Source organism: Martes martes, assembly GCF_963455335.1.
Source record: "Martes martes genome assembly, chromosome: 14".
NCBI lineage: Eukaryota > Metazoa > Chordata > Mammalia > Carnivora > Mustelidae > Martes > Martes martes.
Window position 1 is genome coordinate 23736974 of NC_137902.1, and position 19655 is coordinate 23756628.

The 19655-nt window shown below is 41.2% G+C and overlaps 1 protein-coding gene across 1 annotated transcript in view; it reads right to left on the reverse strand.

Annotated features, from left to right (window-relative positions):
- Positions 1-19655, reverse strand: part of SORCS3 (sortilin related VPS10 domain containing receptor 3) — a gene marked incomplete at both ends in the record, with an annotated part of 596464 nt that overhangs the window by 147914 nt on the left and 428895 nt on the right. Inside the window, one exon of the mRNA XM_080823492.1 lies at positions 2007-2125. Coding sequence (XP_080679618.1) covers positions 2007-2125 — 119 coding nt within the window. The remainder of the gene's footprint in view (positions 1-2006; positions 2126-19655) is intronic.

Here is a 19655-nt window from a genome sequence, read left to right on the forward strand (position 1 = left end):
GGATCTCCCAGATAGTGAGTACCAGGTGCAGAGAGAAGCAGGCCAAGGGCCAAAGCTAGGGAAAACCAAGGGTTGTGCCTAACATTGTTTATTTTGCATTGTATATGTTCAATACATACTCATGATTAAGGAAACAATGGTGCTCATGACCTGCCAAGATTTAGGGAAAAAACAGTCTGAAATTCTGGCTTTTACTTGAACTAAGAAAAAGGGGTTTTCTTTTTTTTTTTTTAATTTTTTAAAATTTCTTTTCAGTGTTTCAGAATTCATTGTTTATGCACCACACCCAGTGCTCCATGCAATATGTGCCCTCCATAATACCCACCACCAGGCTCACCCAGCACCCCCCCCTAAAAACCCTCAGTTTGTTTCTCAGAGTCCACAGTCTCTCATGGTTTGTCTCCCCCTCCGATTTCCCCCAACTCACTTCTCTCCATCTCCCCCATGTCCTCCATGTTATTATTTATGCTCCACAAGTAAGTGAAACCCTATGATAATTGACTCTCTCTGACTGACTTATTTCACTCAGCATAATCTCCTCCAGTCTCATCCATGTTGATACAAAAGTTGGGTATTCATCCTTTCTGACGGAGGCATAATACTCGGTTGTATATATGGACCACATCTTCTTTATCCATTCGTCTGTTGAAGGGCATCTTGGTTCTTTCCACAGTTTAGCGACTGTGGCCATTGTTGCTGGTTTTCTTGAGCCAAAAAGACCTCTCTTTCCCTCCCTTTTTCAAGCTGGTTTTTGAGTGGCTGGTTACTTTTCCTGCATTTTACAAGCCCTCAAAAGTCTATACAACTAATTTTTCAAAAGAAGTAACCTCTCTGTCTACATTCTGTCCATACAATAAGCAGTCACTGAGCACCCTGGATTTGCAAAGACTTCTTGTTAGGGCCAAGGATGAGGAGTAAAATGTGGGTATCAAATATTGTCCCTATCCTCAGAGGGTATAAAATACAATTTAGAAAGAGGACAAATCCACAAGGATTTAAGTAACAATTCCTAATAGTCCATGTGCTGGAGGACTGGCAGACAAGAAGAGCTGCAAGAGTTCGGAGGAAGAGAGGCAGCCCAGTCAGGAGGGGTGGGGCTGAGCCGAACTAAGAGACCAGGAGTGGGGCAGAGAATATCATTCAGGTGCTTAGGTCTGAGCAAACTCTAGGAGAGTCCAAAGATCAAGGTTTCTGTAGAAAACAGTTTGCAAAGGAATGGACAGAAGAAGGGTGGGAAGGCAGAGTGTGGGAATTCAAAGATGCAGTCAAAGGTCAGGTTCAGTTTCTCTCTCTCTCTCACACACATACACACACACACACACACACACACACACACACACACAGTCACTCAATGGAGAATCACCTTTTGTTTTTTCCTCTTTTTTGCTCTTCTCTGCATCTCCTTCCAGGGAAACTCAAGACCTAACACAAAGCTTCCCTTGCTTATCTATAAATGCGAGTCACACCTAGCTTTCTTTTTGAGTCAGAGTTCTTGGGAGTGTAGGATTTTAGATTTGGGACATATTAGTTAGTGCTAGAAAGGGAGGGCAAAATTCAGTGAATTCTAGATTGTTCTAGAAAGAAAATCCTAAAGATGCCACATTTCTTGAGGATTCTCATTCCCAAGTTAGACAGGTCACTTTGGACAGAAATGGAATGGAGCTTTGATAAACTAATTAAAGTCAGATCCCATGGGAGATGTGGCTCTAAGTAACCTCCAAACCGTAGACCGAGTCCTAGTCATTTCCAGACCCTTTTTGGTATAATGAAACAGCAACCCAACTGGGGATTCAGTGGGCCACTGAAGACCCCTCTACATAATACTGACACATAACCCCTTCTCCTTTCACCAGAAGTCTTGGATCCCCCCAGAGAACAGGTCACCAGAGCAGCAAATGAGGGACCACACCCCAGCCCATCTTCACAACCGTGGGAAAGCCACCTTCATTTTCCTGACATCACCTGAGCCTCCCCTCTCTACCACTGGCTGCATTTTCTGGACTCACCTGAATGAAGATATATTCATCCTGAACAACCAGGGAACTGATGTCAATGGAGCGGGCAAAAGGCCCACTGCGAGTGGTCTCAGCACATTCCTGGATCCTGCAGGTGAGGTAGTGAGCATCTGAAACAGGAGAGCAACACTTAGACACAAGGGCACATGGTGACAAAGTTCTCATCAGCACCCAAGGCTCTACCTCACAGGAAAGCAACGATGCAGTTTAAAATAACAAGATTTCATTCATGTTCACACGAGTTATAATAATTTAAAAAATGGCAATATCTAGATGAGGCAGTGGAGTGGGGAAAGAGTTAATCTTACATCCTACTGGCAAAAGGGTAAACTGGTGTAGTTTTTTGGAAGAACAAATTGGAAATATCTACCAGAATTTTAAATGCACAAATCTTATACCACCGATTCTAAAGCAAGCAATGTCTTTTAGAGAAATACTAATATATTTTCCCAAAGAGTCAAGGGCAGAGATGCTCATTGTGGCATTGTTCACAGCAGTGAAAAATCAGAAACAAGCTAAATGTCCCTGAACATTTCAAGAAAGCAAGGTGCACATATTACAGAGGGCTAGCTGCAATTAAAGGAAGTAGATAGAAACTCATTCACATGCTGATTTCTCTAAGGTCCCTGGGACTTTTCAAGTAACCTTTGACAAAGTATTTGCCAATATGATAGCATGATAGAACTCAAGTCCCCAAAAAGCTTTGTCTTTATAAATGTACAGGTTTGTGCCATAGTGCATAGAAAAAAGGTGTTTTTTTTTTTTTTGAAAGATTTTATCTATCTATCTACCTACCTATTTGAGAGAGAGAGAAAGAGAGAAAGATCGGGGGAAAGGCAGAGGGAGAGAATCTCAAGCAGACTCCACGCTGAGCACGGAGCCCAACTCAGGACTCAATCCCACAACCTAAGCTTAAATCAAGAGTCAGGTGCCTAACCCACTGAGCTACCACCCAGGCGCTCCTATGTATAGCAGAAAGTTTTAAAGGAACCCATTAAAAATTAGTTATGATTACTTGTGGAGGAAAAGAAAGGACTTGAGGAGGCAGTGTTGAAATGGGACCTTTGCTTTTTATATTATATACAACTTTATGATTTTTACAGCAAGAATATATTCACCTATTACTTGCATAAAATCTATAAAACTTGTATGATTACTTGTCAAATCTTCTGAAAATCTCAGCAGGTGAACAGCCCCTCAAGCAACCTAGGAACATGATAGCAGAAGCTGTAGCTGAATGGGAACAATCTTTGACTGTAAAATGGGTTTTGATTCTGACAACAGGGCCATCCCAGAAAGGCACTCCACTTAGTTATTTGCTCCTTAAGGAAGAAGTACAGGTAAGTCTCTGTGAAGACATCTGTGTGTACATTGGCTTTTAAAATAGTTTTAATTGAATAGTATTTAAAAATAGTGAATGGCCAAAATTAAAAGTTAGGAATCATGTTAGTATTAAAAGCAGAGAGGTCTTCGTTATCACTTTAAACCACGTTCATTACCGTATGCATCTCAAGCGACTGTTCCCTGGGGTGTGTGCCCAGGTGTGCCCAGGTGTCATGAGCTACAGTGGAGGGGGCTCAGGAGCAGCGGAGATAAAGGCAAAAGGCTTAACTAAGCAAAAATTTGTGACAATTGAGTTTAAACCGTGACTACACTTTAAGTTATCCCTGTTGATCTTTAACTAATTAATTTACTGGTGGCTTCACTGCATCTTTCCTGTGTGCACACAATGTCCTGGGGTTGTTCAGTATCAGGAATACAGCGGTGAGCAAGACAAGGGCCGGTGCTGACTCGGAGGGGGCTCGTCACATCACCTGTTAACAGCTGTTACACACATTCGTTTATACGGATGGTGCTGATTTAACAAGGAAACATATTTGGGTAAGAAATGAATTTATTATGGGCTACACTGTGACTTCCTGAGTGTCCAGAGCTGAACACAGTCTATTTTTGTTGGTATTTTTACTCGGATCATGTCAAATATCCACCTTCTCTCCGTCCGCGTTCGTATCCCCTGCCCACGAACGCAAGCCTCTTCATTTTACTTTCCTCCACATGCCATATACTCCAGGCGGTTCCTAGCCCGGACAATTCTGCCCTGAAGTGCTTCCAGAGTCTCTCCCCTTCTCTCCACAAGCCCTGCTGCTTGCCTGGGATGAGGCCTCATCCGTGTGGCCCTGTTGCATCCGTCTCCCGACTAGCCTGCATGTGCGTGACGGACTGGAAACCGGACAGGCTCAAGGCAAGGAGCCAGAGTCATCTCTAAAACCCAAACCTGAGCTCATCTCTCCTGGCTTCCAAACAGTTCTGAGGGCCCTGGGACAAAGCCCAGACATCTTGCTATATAGAACGGAAGGCTTTTTACAAGAAGCCTAATAAAATCAAAAGCCCAAGGAGCCAGACAAATCATGTGTAGGAATAAAATGAGCTGGATGAATATGACAGATGGCAGCTGGCGCACGGCCTCGGTGTCAGGGGTCACTGAGGAGCGCTGGTGACTGCAGCAAAATGGCCAACACAGACTCCTGAAAGAGAAGCGGCTGCTCAGTGTCCATTTATTGTTGACATGCAGGAATAAGACATTCTGTGTTTTATAAATCCAACTGTCCTTATTTTTTTAAGGTGAAATTTCCTGATTTAAAAAAAAAAAAAAAAAGACAGCTAGGGTCACCTGGGTGGCTCAGTTGGTTAAGTGTCCCACTCTCGCTTTTGGCTGAGGTCATGATCTCCGGGTTGTGGGATCAAATTCCACACCGTGCTCAGTGCAGAGTTGGCTTGTCCCTTTCCCTCTGCTCCTCCCTGGATCGTGTGCACTTGCTCTCTCTCACTTTCTTTCTCTCTCAAACAAATAACATCTTAAAAAAATGAACAGCTATTTTAAATTAAAACAGGGTGCAGGTCAAACACCAAAAAGCCAAACAAAATAAGCTGCCACAGGAGCCACTCATTCCCCAACTCTATCTGTAATTTTGTTCCTACCTACCTCTCCAGAGAAGAGACAGACCCTCTCCCCACCTTTCCTGACCCGTTAGCAAGACCAGCTTGTTCGCCATTCTGTAAGTACAGCCTGCCCATGCCTTCCTCTTTGTCTCCGTTCACAGAAAGAGCCAGGAGTGGCCAGGCTTTCCACTTCTGGCTGAGAGGACAAAGGGAGGCAAGGAGCCCAGGCTGGGCAGGGCAGCCCATTGCCTGCCCACCAGGAATACTCTTGGACCCACAAAGCCATAGTAATTTTCTCCTAGAATAAGGCACTAAAACCCAGCAAAAAGCTATAGTAAACACATATGAGGAAACCACAAGTGTTGACATGACAACCTGCTTCCTTCTTGCCAGCCAACGTCTCAGAAAGCTCTTTATACCACGAATCAAAGGTACACACAGGAAGACATCTGCTTGTCCCCGCCCCCCCACGACAGGCTCATTTTCCCCTGTCTATTTACTATTCACTCTCACATTTGGACACTTCGAAAAAAAAGAACCAAGTGTATTCAAGGCCACCCCAAACAAAATAAAAACCTACCTAAACCTTGGCCCATAGCAAGTGAGCTATTGTGCCAAACTCATCTTACTTCTTGGCTCTCCCCCTGCTTGCTACTGCCCAGCATGAAACGAAAGGTCCAATTTAACAGGAAAGCAGCTCTAAAATGAATTTTTCAAATCCACTTAAAATTCAGTGGCCTTGCAGTCTTTAGCTGGACTCAGAAGTCTCAATGCTTTTATTTTTCGAAACACAGAGACATGATAGTAAGCATAATGGCACCTACTGCCTGGTGAGAACACAGAATGTGGGGGATGGGGAGAGTAAATTATCAGGTAGACCTGGCCACCAGATGGAAGTGATTGAGGGTGATAAGGGACTATGGGTGTCAAAGGTGAGCAGGGGACACCAAGAACCTCACATTTGTGAAAGTTCTCAAATTTGGGCTTTGGACATTATCCTGATATGAGGCCAGATACAGTCATGGACATTCAAAGATGAAACTGGAAGATACTTGTCATTTAACTTGAATCCCAAACTAGGCTTCTAACACTTGTGGCTTTTTCATTTGCTTTTAATAAAAACACCAGATGCATGATAAAATGACAGAAGGCCAGATCTCTTGAGCATAGCATGATGTTTCAGAGCAAGGCTTCTGAAGCTAGAATGGGCTGAGTTCAAGTCCTGAACCTGCTTCTTGTCGGTCACCCTTGACTAAGTAGCACAGCTCTTCACAAGTCAACATTTGCCTCCAAGAACCGTCATTATGATTAAATAAGATCATGTAAGAAAAATGCTTAGCACATTATTGGATACATTTTAAAAGATTAATGAATGTTATCCCTTTGTTATTATGAAAAGAGAAAGAAATTTAACACTTGCCATCTCTCATACCTTCAAATAATAACAGGCAATGTTCTGTTTGACTATAGAGAATCAAAAGGCCATATTACAGGGTGTATTAGGAAAGTCATACTCCAAAATTATATCACTGTTTAATTTCTTGAAGTACTTTGGGTGTGCAGATAAGAAAAAGACAAAAACAAAAACATGTCTGAGCTCAAGTAACCAAGGAGTTAAAGGAGGAAGCAGCCTTTGTGTTCAGCTAAGATGGAGAAGTACAGTACATGAGAAGGGAATTCCTGGAAAGGGAGTAAAAACTATACATAGGCAAAGCTCATGGAAAGCACTATGTAATCACACGTTAATGGATTAACTTTGACTAATCCATATTCTCGAACTTTTATTTTCTATCCTTTCCTTTGAAATGTTTTCAAATGAAAAACTAGAAAGACCAGATTGAATGAAGAACTCATTTGGATACCTCTGTAAGAAAATTAGAGAGTGATTTCCCCAGTGGTTGAGAGTCAATCATTACCCTGATGATTAATGTATTTCTAAATGTCAGATGTCTTCCTAGTGTGTCTCAAAGAGCTGGTGTATTCACCGCTCCACTTACAAGAGTTAAAAGTCAAAGGCTTTGTTCCCTGCAAGCGAACAGAGGGATCTACTCAGTAACTTTAGAAATATCTGGCCCTGCTGGAACTAGCTCTAGCACTGGAAGACACTTTAGGGATGGTGCTGTAAGGGCCTATTCAGCCAGAGCGGCCCCACCCCGGTTGAACTGCCATTTTGTTGTAAAACTTAAATTGACCTCCCCCCACCCCAGGGGAACTTACTTAAAAACAAGTCCTGGAAACCAGTGCCAGGTAACAAAGTCCAAATACAAAGGTGGGTCAGGCCAGGAGGAGGTATTCAATCAGTGGGGGCGCATACTGTCTCCTAGCTACCAAGGAGTATATGGGCCCCGCCCTTGGGGCACCTTTTGGGTGCCAATTCTGAACAAGGTGATAGGCTGGTTCAAATGTCTACTAGGGTAAATTGTAATTCAGTTGGTCACCTAGCATGACTGTGCAGCTCTCTCTGTGTGTTACAATTTAATTGGCCACCTGTGTGTAGCCAGGCCCAACCACATGGCCTTTGCTCTATAAAAGTTAGTCTGGAAAGCAGGGAGGGGTCATCCTCTCTGTAAGGGGTGGCCCCGACCGGTCTGTTTGACAGTCAGTTTGATTCTTGATGCTTGGCGTGAAATAAAGCTTTGTTTGACTTTTGCTCCTTTAATCACGGACCCATTATTGGGGTACCCATTTTTGGGGGACCCAACAGTGCAAATGGCTCCCTAGTGCATCCAGTCTTCATGCCTTCCCACGTAGCAGATGCTGAGCCAAAGGTCTCATATAGTGAGAAGAGGTGGTCTTTGATTCATTCCTTTTTGTAGTGGGTCAAGGTGTACATGAAACTTCAGGTGTCAGGCAGTCCCTGAAGTTCCAGGAAGCAGAGAATATTCTCAGAAGAATCCCACACCAGTGAAGGAAACAGAATATTCACAAGTGAACATTGTCTTGGGGTCTGCATTGGACAGAGGAAGATCTAAGAACATGTACAGAGCATATGCACAGAGAGAATGAAGGAGATAATCTGGCATCTTTCACCTTCTTTTCTACCTAAGGAACTGTATTTTTGCCAGGAGTTCTATAAGGCCAAGGGAGGCAGTCCCAAACTTCACCCAACCAGCAAGGCAAACTTCTCATCCATTATATCCAGCATCTCTCTCTGTCAAACTTTTCCAAAAGGGTCACCTCCTTAGAAGCAAGAATAGAGTCTTAGTCATCTTTGTTTGTCTCCTAAGCTAACTTTATAAAGCCCCAGTAAATGCTAGTTAATTGAATTGAATTACATTAAAAACCTAAACTTTTTTGTTATGTTGAATGATACTGTGACTTGTGGTAATGGTTTACCTTTGAGATTACTAAATATTCAAATTCTCCTAGCCATCTTGCCTCTTACCACTTCAGAGAAAAGTTTCCATGAATCACTCAACTTCCATCCCTTTGGGTAATATACATTTTGTCAAAATTTGAAGAAGTGCATTAAAATTACGAACAAAAAGCAAATCAGCTCCTTAGGTCTTCTCTTAGAGAAATACTCAAGAGCTATTTATTTTGAATAATAACATTAACTCTCTGATGCAAATAAGAACAAACAAACAGATTCCGGGAAACTTTGAAAAGTCATTTAGCTACCATAAGCCTCTTTTTCCTTCATTGAGGAGTAGGGCTAACCCGTGTGCAGGACATCCACACTCCTGCAAATGCCTATATGGTTCTTGAGACATGGTAGGTACCAAAAACAAAATCAATGAATCAAAAAATGCAGTTTCCATTCCAGCCTATTGTGCTTATGGATCTAGAGTTTTTGTGAAACTTTTAATCGCCCAAAGGATAACTCTAGAGTCTCCTGCTTTCTTAAGGCACAGGGGAGATCTGGGAGTTATAGATATTTATGAATCACAATGATCTTGAATATCTTAGGATTCCTGATATGGCATTCAGGAGACATTCTATTCCAATTGCCAAATTAAACTGACCTTGACTGAATATGATGACTAGATGATGATGACAGATGATGAGGATGATGATGATGACAGTGATGATGAAAATGATGTTGATAATGATGACAATAATGGTGATGATGACAATGATGACTGGATGATGACAATGATGATGATAATGATGACAGTGAACATGATGGTGATGGCAATAATGACAAAGATGATGCCAATGGTGACCATAATGAGGATGACGGTGATAACCCTGACAATGATGACAACTAGATGATGGCAGTGACAATGATGACAGTGATGTAATGATAATAATTATGGCAGTGACAATGATAGTGGTGACACTGATGACAGATATGATAAAAATGATGACAGAGATGACAACAATGTGACGATAATGAGGATGATGATGACAGTGATGCTGACGACTAGATGATGACAGGGATGACGATGATGACAGTGATGATGACAGTGATGATGACAATGATGATAATGAGAGCAACAATGATAGTGATGATGACAATGATGAAGACAGATATGATAACAGTGAAATGATGATGATGACAATGATGACATAGATGATGCCAATGTGGCAATAATGAGGATGATGCAGATGACAGTGACGATGACTGTGATGATGCCAATGATGATAAAGACAACAATGATGATGATGAAGAAAACAAGAACTAGTATTTTTGAATGCTCACTCTGTCTTCCAGTATTGCAAGAGCTATATGTATTAACTGATTCAATTGTGGCAACAATCCCATAAGGAATTAAAATTTTTACCATCTCCATTTAATAGATGAGTAAACTGAAGCACAACAATTAAGTGATTTGCCTGAGTTCCACAGTTTCTAGGAAATGAGAGAGCTGGGATTAATACACAGGCATACTGACACCAGAACCAATGATCCCAACCATTATGTATTTGAATTAAAAAAATCAGTCTGGGATGCCTGGGTGGCTCAGTCAGTTAAGCATCGGCCTTCAGCTCAGGTCATGATCCCAGGGTCCTGGAATTGAGTCCCACATCGGGCACCTTGATCAGTGGAGAGCCTGCTTCTCCCTCTACCTGCTCTTCCCTGGGGGTTGTGCTTGCTCGTTCTCTCTCTCATTAAAATTTTTATTTTATTATTTTTAGAACACCAAAATTCCTTACCATCAAGGATGGTATGTGAGGATTTCATTATAAAATGATTATTTTTTAATTATTATCTTATATGGGGCACCTGGATGGCCTGGTCGTGAAGTGTCTGCCTGCGGTTCAGGTCATGATCCCAGGGTCCTGGGATTGAACCTTGCATCAGCCTCCTTGTTCAGTGGGAAGCCTGCTTCTCCCTCTCCCACTCTCCCTTCTTATATTCCCTCTCTCTCTCTCTCTGTCAAGTAAATAAGCAAAATCTTTAAAAAAATTTTTTTTGAAAATAAATAAATAATTATCTTATGTTAGTCACCATACAGTACATTGTTAGATTTGATGTAGTGTTCTATGATTCACTGGTTGTGTATAAAAGCCAGTGCTCCATGCAATTCATGCCCTCCTTAATATCCATCACTGGGCTAATCCACTCCTCCACCCCCCTCCCCTTTAAAACCCTCAGTTTGTTTCCTGGAATCCACAGTCTCTCATGGTTCATCTCCACCTCTGATTGCCACCTCCTCATTTTTCACTTCCTTCTCCTCATTTCCTCCATGCTATTCCTTATGTTCCACAAATAAGGGAAACCATATGATAATTGACATTCTCTGCTGACTTATTTCACTTAGTATAATCTCCTCCAGTCCCATCCAGGTTGATGCAAATGTTGGGTATTCATCCTTTCTGATGGCTGAGTAATATTCCATTGCATATGTGGACAATATCTTCTTTATCCATTTGTCTGTTGAAAGGCATTCAGCTCCTTCCACAGTTTGGCTACAGTAGACATTGCTACTATGAACACTAGGGTGCATGGGGCCCTTCTTTTTCACTACATCTGTATTGTTGGGGTAAATACCCAGTAGTATAATTTCTGGGTCATAGGGTAGCTCTATTTTTATGTTTCTAAGGCACCTCCATACTGTTTTCCAAAGTGGCTGTACCAAAAACAGTGTAAGAGGGTTCCCCTTTCTCCACAACTTCTCCAACATTTATTGTTTCTTGCCTTGTCAATTTTTGACATTCTAACTGGTGTAAGGGGGTATCTCAATGTGGTTTTCATTTTAATTTCCCTGATGGCTACTGACGTTGATCATTTTTTCATGTGTCTGTTAGCAATTTGTATGTCTTCTTTGGAGAAGTGTCTGTTCATGTCTTCTGCCCCTTTTTTGACTTGGTTATCTGTTTTTTGGGAGTTGAGTTTGAGAAGTTCTTTCTAGATCCTGGATATCAGTACTTTATCTGTAGTGTAATTTGCAAATATCTTCTCCCTTCCATGAGTTGCCTCTTTGTTTTGTTGACTGTTTCCTTTGCTGTGCAGTAGGGTTTTTATCTTGATGAAGTCCCAAAAGTTCATTTTCACTTTTGTTTCCCATGCCATTGGAGACATGTCTTCAAAGAAGTTGCTGTGGCTCATGTCAAAGAGGTTACTGCCTATGTTCTCCAGGATTTTGATGGATTCCTGTCTCACATTGAGGTTCCTCACGCATTTAGAGTTTATCTTTGTTTCATTCTTCTGTATATAGCTGTCCAATTTTCTCAGCACCATTTATTGAAGAGACTGTCTTTTTTCCCACTGGATATTTTTTCCCAATTTGTAGAAGATTAGTTGACCATAACGTTGAGGAGCGTTCATATTTGGGCTCTCTATTCTGTTCCATTGATCTATATCTTTTGTTGTGCCAGTACCATGCTGTCTTGGTGATCACGGCTTTGTAATGTAGCTTGAAATCAGGCAACGTGATGCCCCAGCTTTGTTTTTCTTTTTCAGCATTTCCTTGGTGATTCAGAGGTTTTTTTGGTTCCATACAAATTTTAGGATTGTTTGTTCCAGCACTTTGAAAATGTGTATTCTTCTAATCCATGAGCATGGAATGTTTTTCCATCTTTTTGTGTCCTCTTCAATTTCTTTCATAAGTGTTCTGTATTTTCTAGAGTATAGATCTTTAACCTCTTTGGTTAGGTTTATGCCAAGGAATCTTATGGGTTTTGGTGCTATTGTAAATGGAATCAATTCCCTAATTCCTCTTTCTACAGTTACATTGTTAGTATATAGGAAAGCTACTGATTTCCACGCATTGATTTTGTATCCTGCCACATTACTGAGTTACTATATGAGTTCCAGTAATTTGGGGAGTGGAGACTTTTGGGTTTTCCACATAAAGTGTCATGTCATATCCAAAGAGAGAGAGAGTTGGACTTCTTAGTTGCCAATTTGAATATATTTTATTTCTTTTTCTTGACTGATTGCAGTTGCTAAGACTTCCATCACTATGTTGAACAATAGTGGGAGACTGGGCATCCTTGTCATCTGATCTTGTCATCCTGATCTTAATGGGGAAGGCTCTCAGCTTTTCCCATTGAGAATGATATTTGCTGTGGTTTTTTCATAGATGGATTTTATGAAGTTGAAGAATGTTCCCTTGATCAATATACTTTGAAGAGTTATAAAGAGGAAAGGATGCTGTATTTTGTCAAATGCTTTTTCTGCATCAATTGAGAGGATCATGTGGTTCTTCTCTCTTCTCTTATTGATTTATTCTATCACATTGATTGATTTGCAAATGTTGAACCACACTTGCATCCCAGGGATAAATACCACCTAGTCGTGATGGATAATCCTTTTAATGTACTGTTGGATCCTATTGGCTAGGATCTTGTTGAGAATTTTGGCATCCATGTTCATCAGGGATTTTGGTCTGAAATGCTCCTTTTAGATCGGGTCTTTGCCTGGTTTTGGGATCAAGGTAATGCTGGCTCATAGAATGAGTTTGGAAGTTTCCCATCTGTTTCTATTTTTTGAAACAGCTTCAGGAAAACAGGTATTATTTCTTCTTTGCATGTTTAGTAGAATTCCCCAGGGAATCCATCAGGCCCTGGACTCTTGTGTTTTTTGGAGGTTTTTGATCACTGTCTCAATCTCATTACTGGTTATTGCTCTATTCAGGTTGTCAATTTCTTCCTGTTTCAGTCTTGGTAGTTTATAGGTTTACAAGAATACATCCATTTCTTTTAGATTGCTTAATTTACTGGCATATAGTTGTTGATAATAATTTCTAATAATTATTTCTATTCTTTGGTGTTAGTTGTGATCTCTCTCCTTCCATTCATAATTTTATTAATTTGGATCCTTTCTCTTTTCTTTTGGATATGTACGGCCAGCGGTTTATTGATCTTACTAATTCATTCAAAGAACCAGCTTCTAGTTTTGTTGATGTGTTCTACTATATTTTTGGTTTCTAATTCATTGATCTCTGCTCTAATCTAAATTATTTCCCTTTTTGTGCATGAGTGAGGCTTAAATTTGTTGTTGATTCTCCTGTTCTTTAAGGTGTGAAGATGGTTTGTGTATTTGGAATTTTTCCATGCTTTTGAGTGAGCTTTGGATGGCTATATATTTCCCCCGTAGGACCTCGTTGGCCATATCCTGTAGGTTTTGGACCAATGTGTTTTCATTCTCAGTGGTTTCCATGATTTTTAAGTTCTTCTTTGACTTACTGTTTGACACAAACATTCTTGAGCAGGATGGTCTTTAGCTTCCAAGTGTTTGAATTTCTCCGCTACTTTTTCTTGTGATTGAGCTCGTTTCAAAGCACTGTGGTCTGAGAATATGCAGGGAATAATCTCAATCTTTTGGTATTGGTTGAGACCAGATTTGTGACCCAGTATGTGGTCTATTCTGGAGAAATTTCCACGTGTACATGAGGAGAATGAATATTCTGTTGTTTTAGGGTGGAATGTTCTGTATATATCTCTGAAGTCCATCTGGTCCAGTGTCTCAAAGCTCTTTTCTTTGTTGATTTTCTTCCAGTCCTGTCCATGTTGCTACAAAAGTTGGGTATTCATCCTTTCTGATGGAGGCATAATACTCTATAGTGTATATGGACCACATCTTCCTTATCCATTCGTCCGTTGAAGGGCATCTTGGTCCTTTCCACAGTTTGGCGACCGCGGCCATTGCTGCTATAAACATTGGGGTACAGATGGCCCTTCTTTTCACTACATCTGTATCTTTGGGGTAAATACCCAGTAGTGCAATTGCAAGGTCATAGGGAAGCTCTATTTTTAATTTCTTGAGGAATCTCCACACTGTTGTCCAAAGGGGCTGCACCAACTTGCATTCCCACCAACAGTGTAAGAGGGTTCCCCTTTCTCCACATCCTCTCCAGCACATGTTGTTTCCTGTCTTGCTAATTTTGGCCATTCTAACTGGTGGAAGGTGGTATCTCAATGTGGTTTTAATTTGAATCTCCCTGATGGCTAGTGATGATGAACATTTTTTCATGTGTCTGATGGCCATTTGTATGTCTTCATTGGAGAAGTATCTGTTCATATGTTCTGCCCATTTTTTGATATGATTATCAGTTTTGTGTGTGTTGAGTTTGAGAAGTTCTTTATAGATCCTGGATATCAACCTTTTGTCCAGACTGTCATCTGCAAATATCTTCTCCCATTCTGTGGGTTGCCTCTTTGTTTTGTTGACTGTTTCCTTTTCTGTACAGAAGCTTTTGATCATGATGAAGTCCCAAAAGTTCATTTTTGCTTTTGTTTCCTTTGCCTTTGGAGACATATCTTGAAAGAAGTTCTTTGTTGATTTTCTGCTGAGATGATCTGCCTATTGCCGAGAGTGGAGTGTTGAGGTCACCTAGCATATTAGCATATTATTATTAATATATCTCTTTATTTTGGTAACAGTTGGCTTATGTAGTTGGCTGCTCCCATATTGGGGGCATAGATGTTTACATCTATGTAACATCTATGTTTACATCTATGTTATATCCTCTTATTGTATAGACCCTTTAAGAATGATATTGTGTCCTTCTATATCTCTAACTACAGTCTTTAGCTTAAAATCTAATTTGTCTGATATGAGAATTGCTACCCCAGCTTTCTTTTGAGGTCTGTTGGCATGAAAAATGGTCCTCTATCCCTTCACTTTCAGTCTGAATGTATCTTTAGGTTCAAAATGAGTCTCTTGTAAACAGCATATGGATAGGTCATGTCTTCTTATCCAATCTTCAACTCTGTTCCATTTCATGGGAGCATTTAGGTTATTCATATTGAGAGTGATTATTAATAGATATGATTTTATTGTCATCATATTGCCTGTGAAGTCTTTGTTTCTATAGATTGTCTCTGTTAATTTCTGTTCTGTATCACCCTTGGGTCTTTCTCCTTTTGTAGAACCCCCCCTTAATGTTTCTTGCAGGGCCAGCTTCATGGTCATATATTCTTTCAGTTTCTGCCAGTCTTGTAAGCTCCTTGTCACTCCATCATTCTGAATGACAGCCTTGCTGAATAAAGTATCCTTGGCTGCATGTTCCTCTCATTTAGTACCGTGGACAGGTCTGACAATATTCTGATGTTCTTCCCTCTCTATGTAAGAAATCTCTTCTCCCTCACTGCTTTCAAGAATGTTTCCTTGGATCAAACATTAGCAAATTGTACTCTTATATGTCTTGGCATTGGTCTGTTCTCATTGATCTTGGGAGGGGTCCTCTCTACCTCTTGGACACAAATGTTTGTTTCCTTCCCCAGATTATGGAAGTTCTCAGCTACAATTTGCTGAAATGTACCTTCTAGACCTCTCTCTCCACCCCCTCAGAAATCCCAATAATTCTGATATTGGAATGTTTCCTTGAGTCACTAATCTCTCTCAGTTGGATTGCTTGGGTTTTAATTTGTTTTTCCCATGACACCTCAGTTTCCTTCTTTTCTATCATCTTATTCTCTGGCTAACTGATTTGTTCTTCTGCCTCATTTATCCTGACAATCAGAGTATCCAGCTTAGACTGCATTTCATACATAGCATTTTTAAGTTTGGCCTGATTAAATCTCATTTCTGCCCTTAGAGATTCCATATTGCCATTAATATTTTTCTCAAGCCTAGATATTGCCCTGATAATTGTTACTCTGAAGTCTATTTCTGACATCTTGGTTATACCATATCCATTAGTTCTGTGGCAGAGGTCACATTTTCTGGTTCTTCCTTTTGTTGGGGGTTCCTCCTCTTAGTCATTCTGTTGAGGGGTGGTTGAGGCAATGTAGAGTCCATATTATTGACCACAACCCAAGCAAGATGCACCTGCTTTATAGAGACCGTCAACCTCTTGTTCTTCCAGCCTGTCTTCTGGGGAGGTGCCTGCTACACTGTTACTTAGGCAACCTTGTTTGGGCCAAATTGCCCTTCCCCTGTGGTGATGGTGGGGTGGGGAGAGATGGGCTCAGTGAAAACCAGTTTTGGTGGGCTTTTGTTCTCCAGTGGCTTTCCCTGGTGGCTTTCCATGTCTCTTCCAACAGTCAGAGCAGAAGTGACTATATTCAACCCTCTGTCCCAGAATAGAGAGATCACAGTCTGCTCTTCACTGAGCTCTCCAGGCCACACTGTCTCTATTTCTGTCTGTGCTGCTAAAAACCGCATCTTACTGGGTTCTGCACCCCACAGCAGCAGGATCCTTCCAGGTCCAGGTACGTCTCTGCCCTTTGTGCTTCTAAAACCACCAGCCACTGCTGGTTCACACACGTGCCCTTATACCTTCAGGTTTCAGTCTGGGGGACTGCCCTAAAGTCCTTTCCTGCCACTACCGGTCTGTGAGTCTATGCTCATTCCCTGGCATGGGAGGTGTTTGTGCTCCTACACAAGATCTGGTAGGCTCCTTCCCCCATCCTTTTATCTTCTGATATCTGCCTCTTTATAAGCCAATATTCTATGTGTCTAGAACCCGAAGTTTAGGCTGCAGAGTTAATAGTTTTGCCCTGTGCACCACACCCATTTGATTACTTACGACTCCCTGGGGTCTGTTAAGAAATGCTGGTCTTTATCTTGGCTCAGTGAGAAAGTACAGCGATTGATTAATAACAGGTGATGATGACACCAGGATAAGAAATAGTGGCATATGTACTCCAAATTTTGATTCTAGAAATTTCTAGCGTGCCTAGATGTCAAAAACTTTCTGTTTATATCCAGGTTCACTTATTATAGTTTCCCTATGATACGTCCAAATGGTCTATGTTTGAGAATTTCTAATGAAGAAAAACTCATTACTTTACATTGCAGCCCTTGCCATTCTGGGGTACTCTTTAAAATTTAAAGATTTTATTTACTTACTAATTAATTAATTCATTCATAGAGCACAAGCAGGGGCAAAGGGAGACAGAAGATCTCCAGCAGACTCATACTGAGGGTAGAGCCTAATATGGGGCTTGATCTCACCACCTTGAGATCATGGCCTGAGCTGAAATTAAGAGTTGGATACTTAACAGACTGAGCCACCCAGGAGTCCCTTGGGGTACTCTTAATTGTTGCTCTTTTGATCACTGAACTGAGATATGCCTCACTGTAAATTTTACTCTACTAGCAACACCTTTGTTAGCTCATTGATGAAAAAACTAATACCTAATAAAAACACTTCTTATATTTGTTAGGATTTTTTTCAAATATATAAAGCACTGGAAGACAAAGGACCACAGAATAAAAGAAAGTTAAGAAAGTTCTCCAAGGTCAAACAGCTTCTAAATAACTGAGTTAATTCTCTAGCTCAACTCTTATGGCACCAAGCCAATGATTTTTTAGTGACACCTAATTGTTTTTTGGTTGGAGGATGCAGGGTGTGTGTGTGTATGTGCTTGTGTCTGAGTGTATATTGAGGGTGGTAAGGAGAATTCACAAGGGAAATTCTGAGAAAAATGATTTCCAGAAGACAATGGGATTAAAAGTCATTTGAATCCTGAATTGCATGGCAGCATGGGTTTTCACACCGTTATTAACCAAACTGGCTGGCTTTGCCTTGTTTAAGCCCTGCCAGGGCAAGAGAGAATTCAATGGCTTCAGCATAATCTGGAAGTCTGACTCCCATAAAGAAGGGACAGGACTGGGCTGGAGTGGAAATTCCTATATCAAAACAAGAACAGGGTCCAGTTTACACTGGGTGTTCTCCAGTGTGTGGGAGCTAGGCTGACAGAGAGGATGCTCAATGTCACACATTCTACACAAGAGCCACCCTCTGGGCTGTGGCATCAGCAGACCCTCCAGCCTAGAACAAGGCTATACAACACACATACAATGTGAGTCACAAATAATCTTTCCTACAAAGTCAGTAGAAGAGTGAAATTAATTGTAACATAGTTTATTTAACCCCAAATAGCCAAAATATAATTTCATCATATAATCAACATAAAAATTATTAATGGGTTATTTTCCATCCTTGTATTCATAGTATGTCTTTGAAACCTGGTGTGTATTTTGCATTCACACCACATCTCAATCCAGACAGCATGTTTCAAGTGGTCAGCAGCCCCCTGTGATGATGTGGCTGCTACACTGGACAGGACAGGTCCCTGTCCCATTTTCTACCATCCTCCTGGGAAAATCCACTGATCTCCAGAGAGGGAGTTTCACCACAGCCTCTTTTGTGTGGCTCAAGGTCACTTGTCAACAGTGGGGTAGCCTTCCTTTTGCTTCCTGTAGCACTTTCTCCAGGAGACTTAAGTCAAACAATTGGTGGCTTTAAGCACATTAAATCATAATAACAATCTGTGTATCTATCTGTCTCTCCCCTCCACTGTGCACTTCTCAGTCCTGATCATGTCCTATTCATCAGTATATCCCTCACAGCTTAGCACAGCACAGTGCTGATTAGAGTGGGGTGCACAGACCAGCAGTGGCACCTGGGAACTTGTCAGAATATGGGATGTGTGTTTTTAACAAGCTCTCCAGGGGGCACCTGGGTGGCTCAGTGGTTTAAAGCCTCTGCCTTCGGCTGGGGTCATGATCTCAGGGTCCTGGGATCGAGCCCCGAGTCGGGCTCTCTGCTCGGTGGGGAGCCTGCTTCCTCCTCTCTCCCTCTCTGCCTGCCTCTCTGCCTACTTGTGATCTCTGCCTGTCAAATAAATAGATAAAATCTTTAAAAAACAAAACAAAACAAAACAAAACAAAAAAAAAAAACAAGCTCTCCAGATGGCCATATAATACATGTTACATTTAGGGAAGGTCAGATCTAGTGTAGTGGTTTGCAGTCCTGCTTGCATTTTGGAGTCACCAGAACAATATTGTAAAAGGCCAATACCCAGGACCTTCTGTGTATGTGTGTGGTATGTGTGTGTGCATGTGTGGTGCATACACATGTAAGTTCTCCAATGATTATAAATAATGCTAGGATTTGACAACCACTGTCTTCTACACATGGGAAAGTCCTCCATTTCACTGGACTGAATGAGAGAGGGTGAATATACAGGAAACACACATTTCTATGACATGTGTGAATGTCCACATCCCTCTCTCACTCTGGGAATTGCAGAGAGTAACATTTACTTGTTTCATAGCCATATCTTGTTTCTCTTCTCTGAACATTCTTACAGTTTTCAAACCATTTCTACTACTACTTATGAATCTCTCCCTCTCACCCCAACCAGTAACATGGTTTTAGACACATGAAAGTTATCTTGACTTGGAAAGCACTTCTAATGAGTTAAGATTTATTGTGATTTTGTCTTGAGAGACAAAAGGGAAAAAAAGAAGGCAAAGAAAGACATGTTTGCCCTACTTGCGTGTGCTCACTTCCAGCCCTGTGAGCCCATGCATTTTCCACAACAGGGTAATTCCAGACTCCAACATCAAGGCTC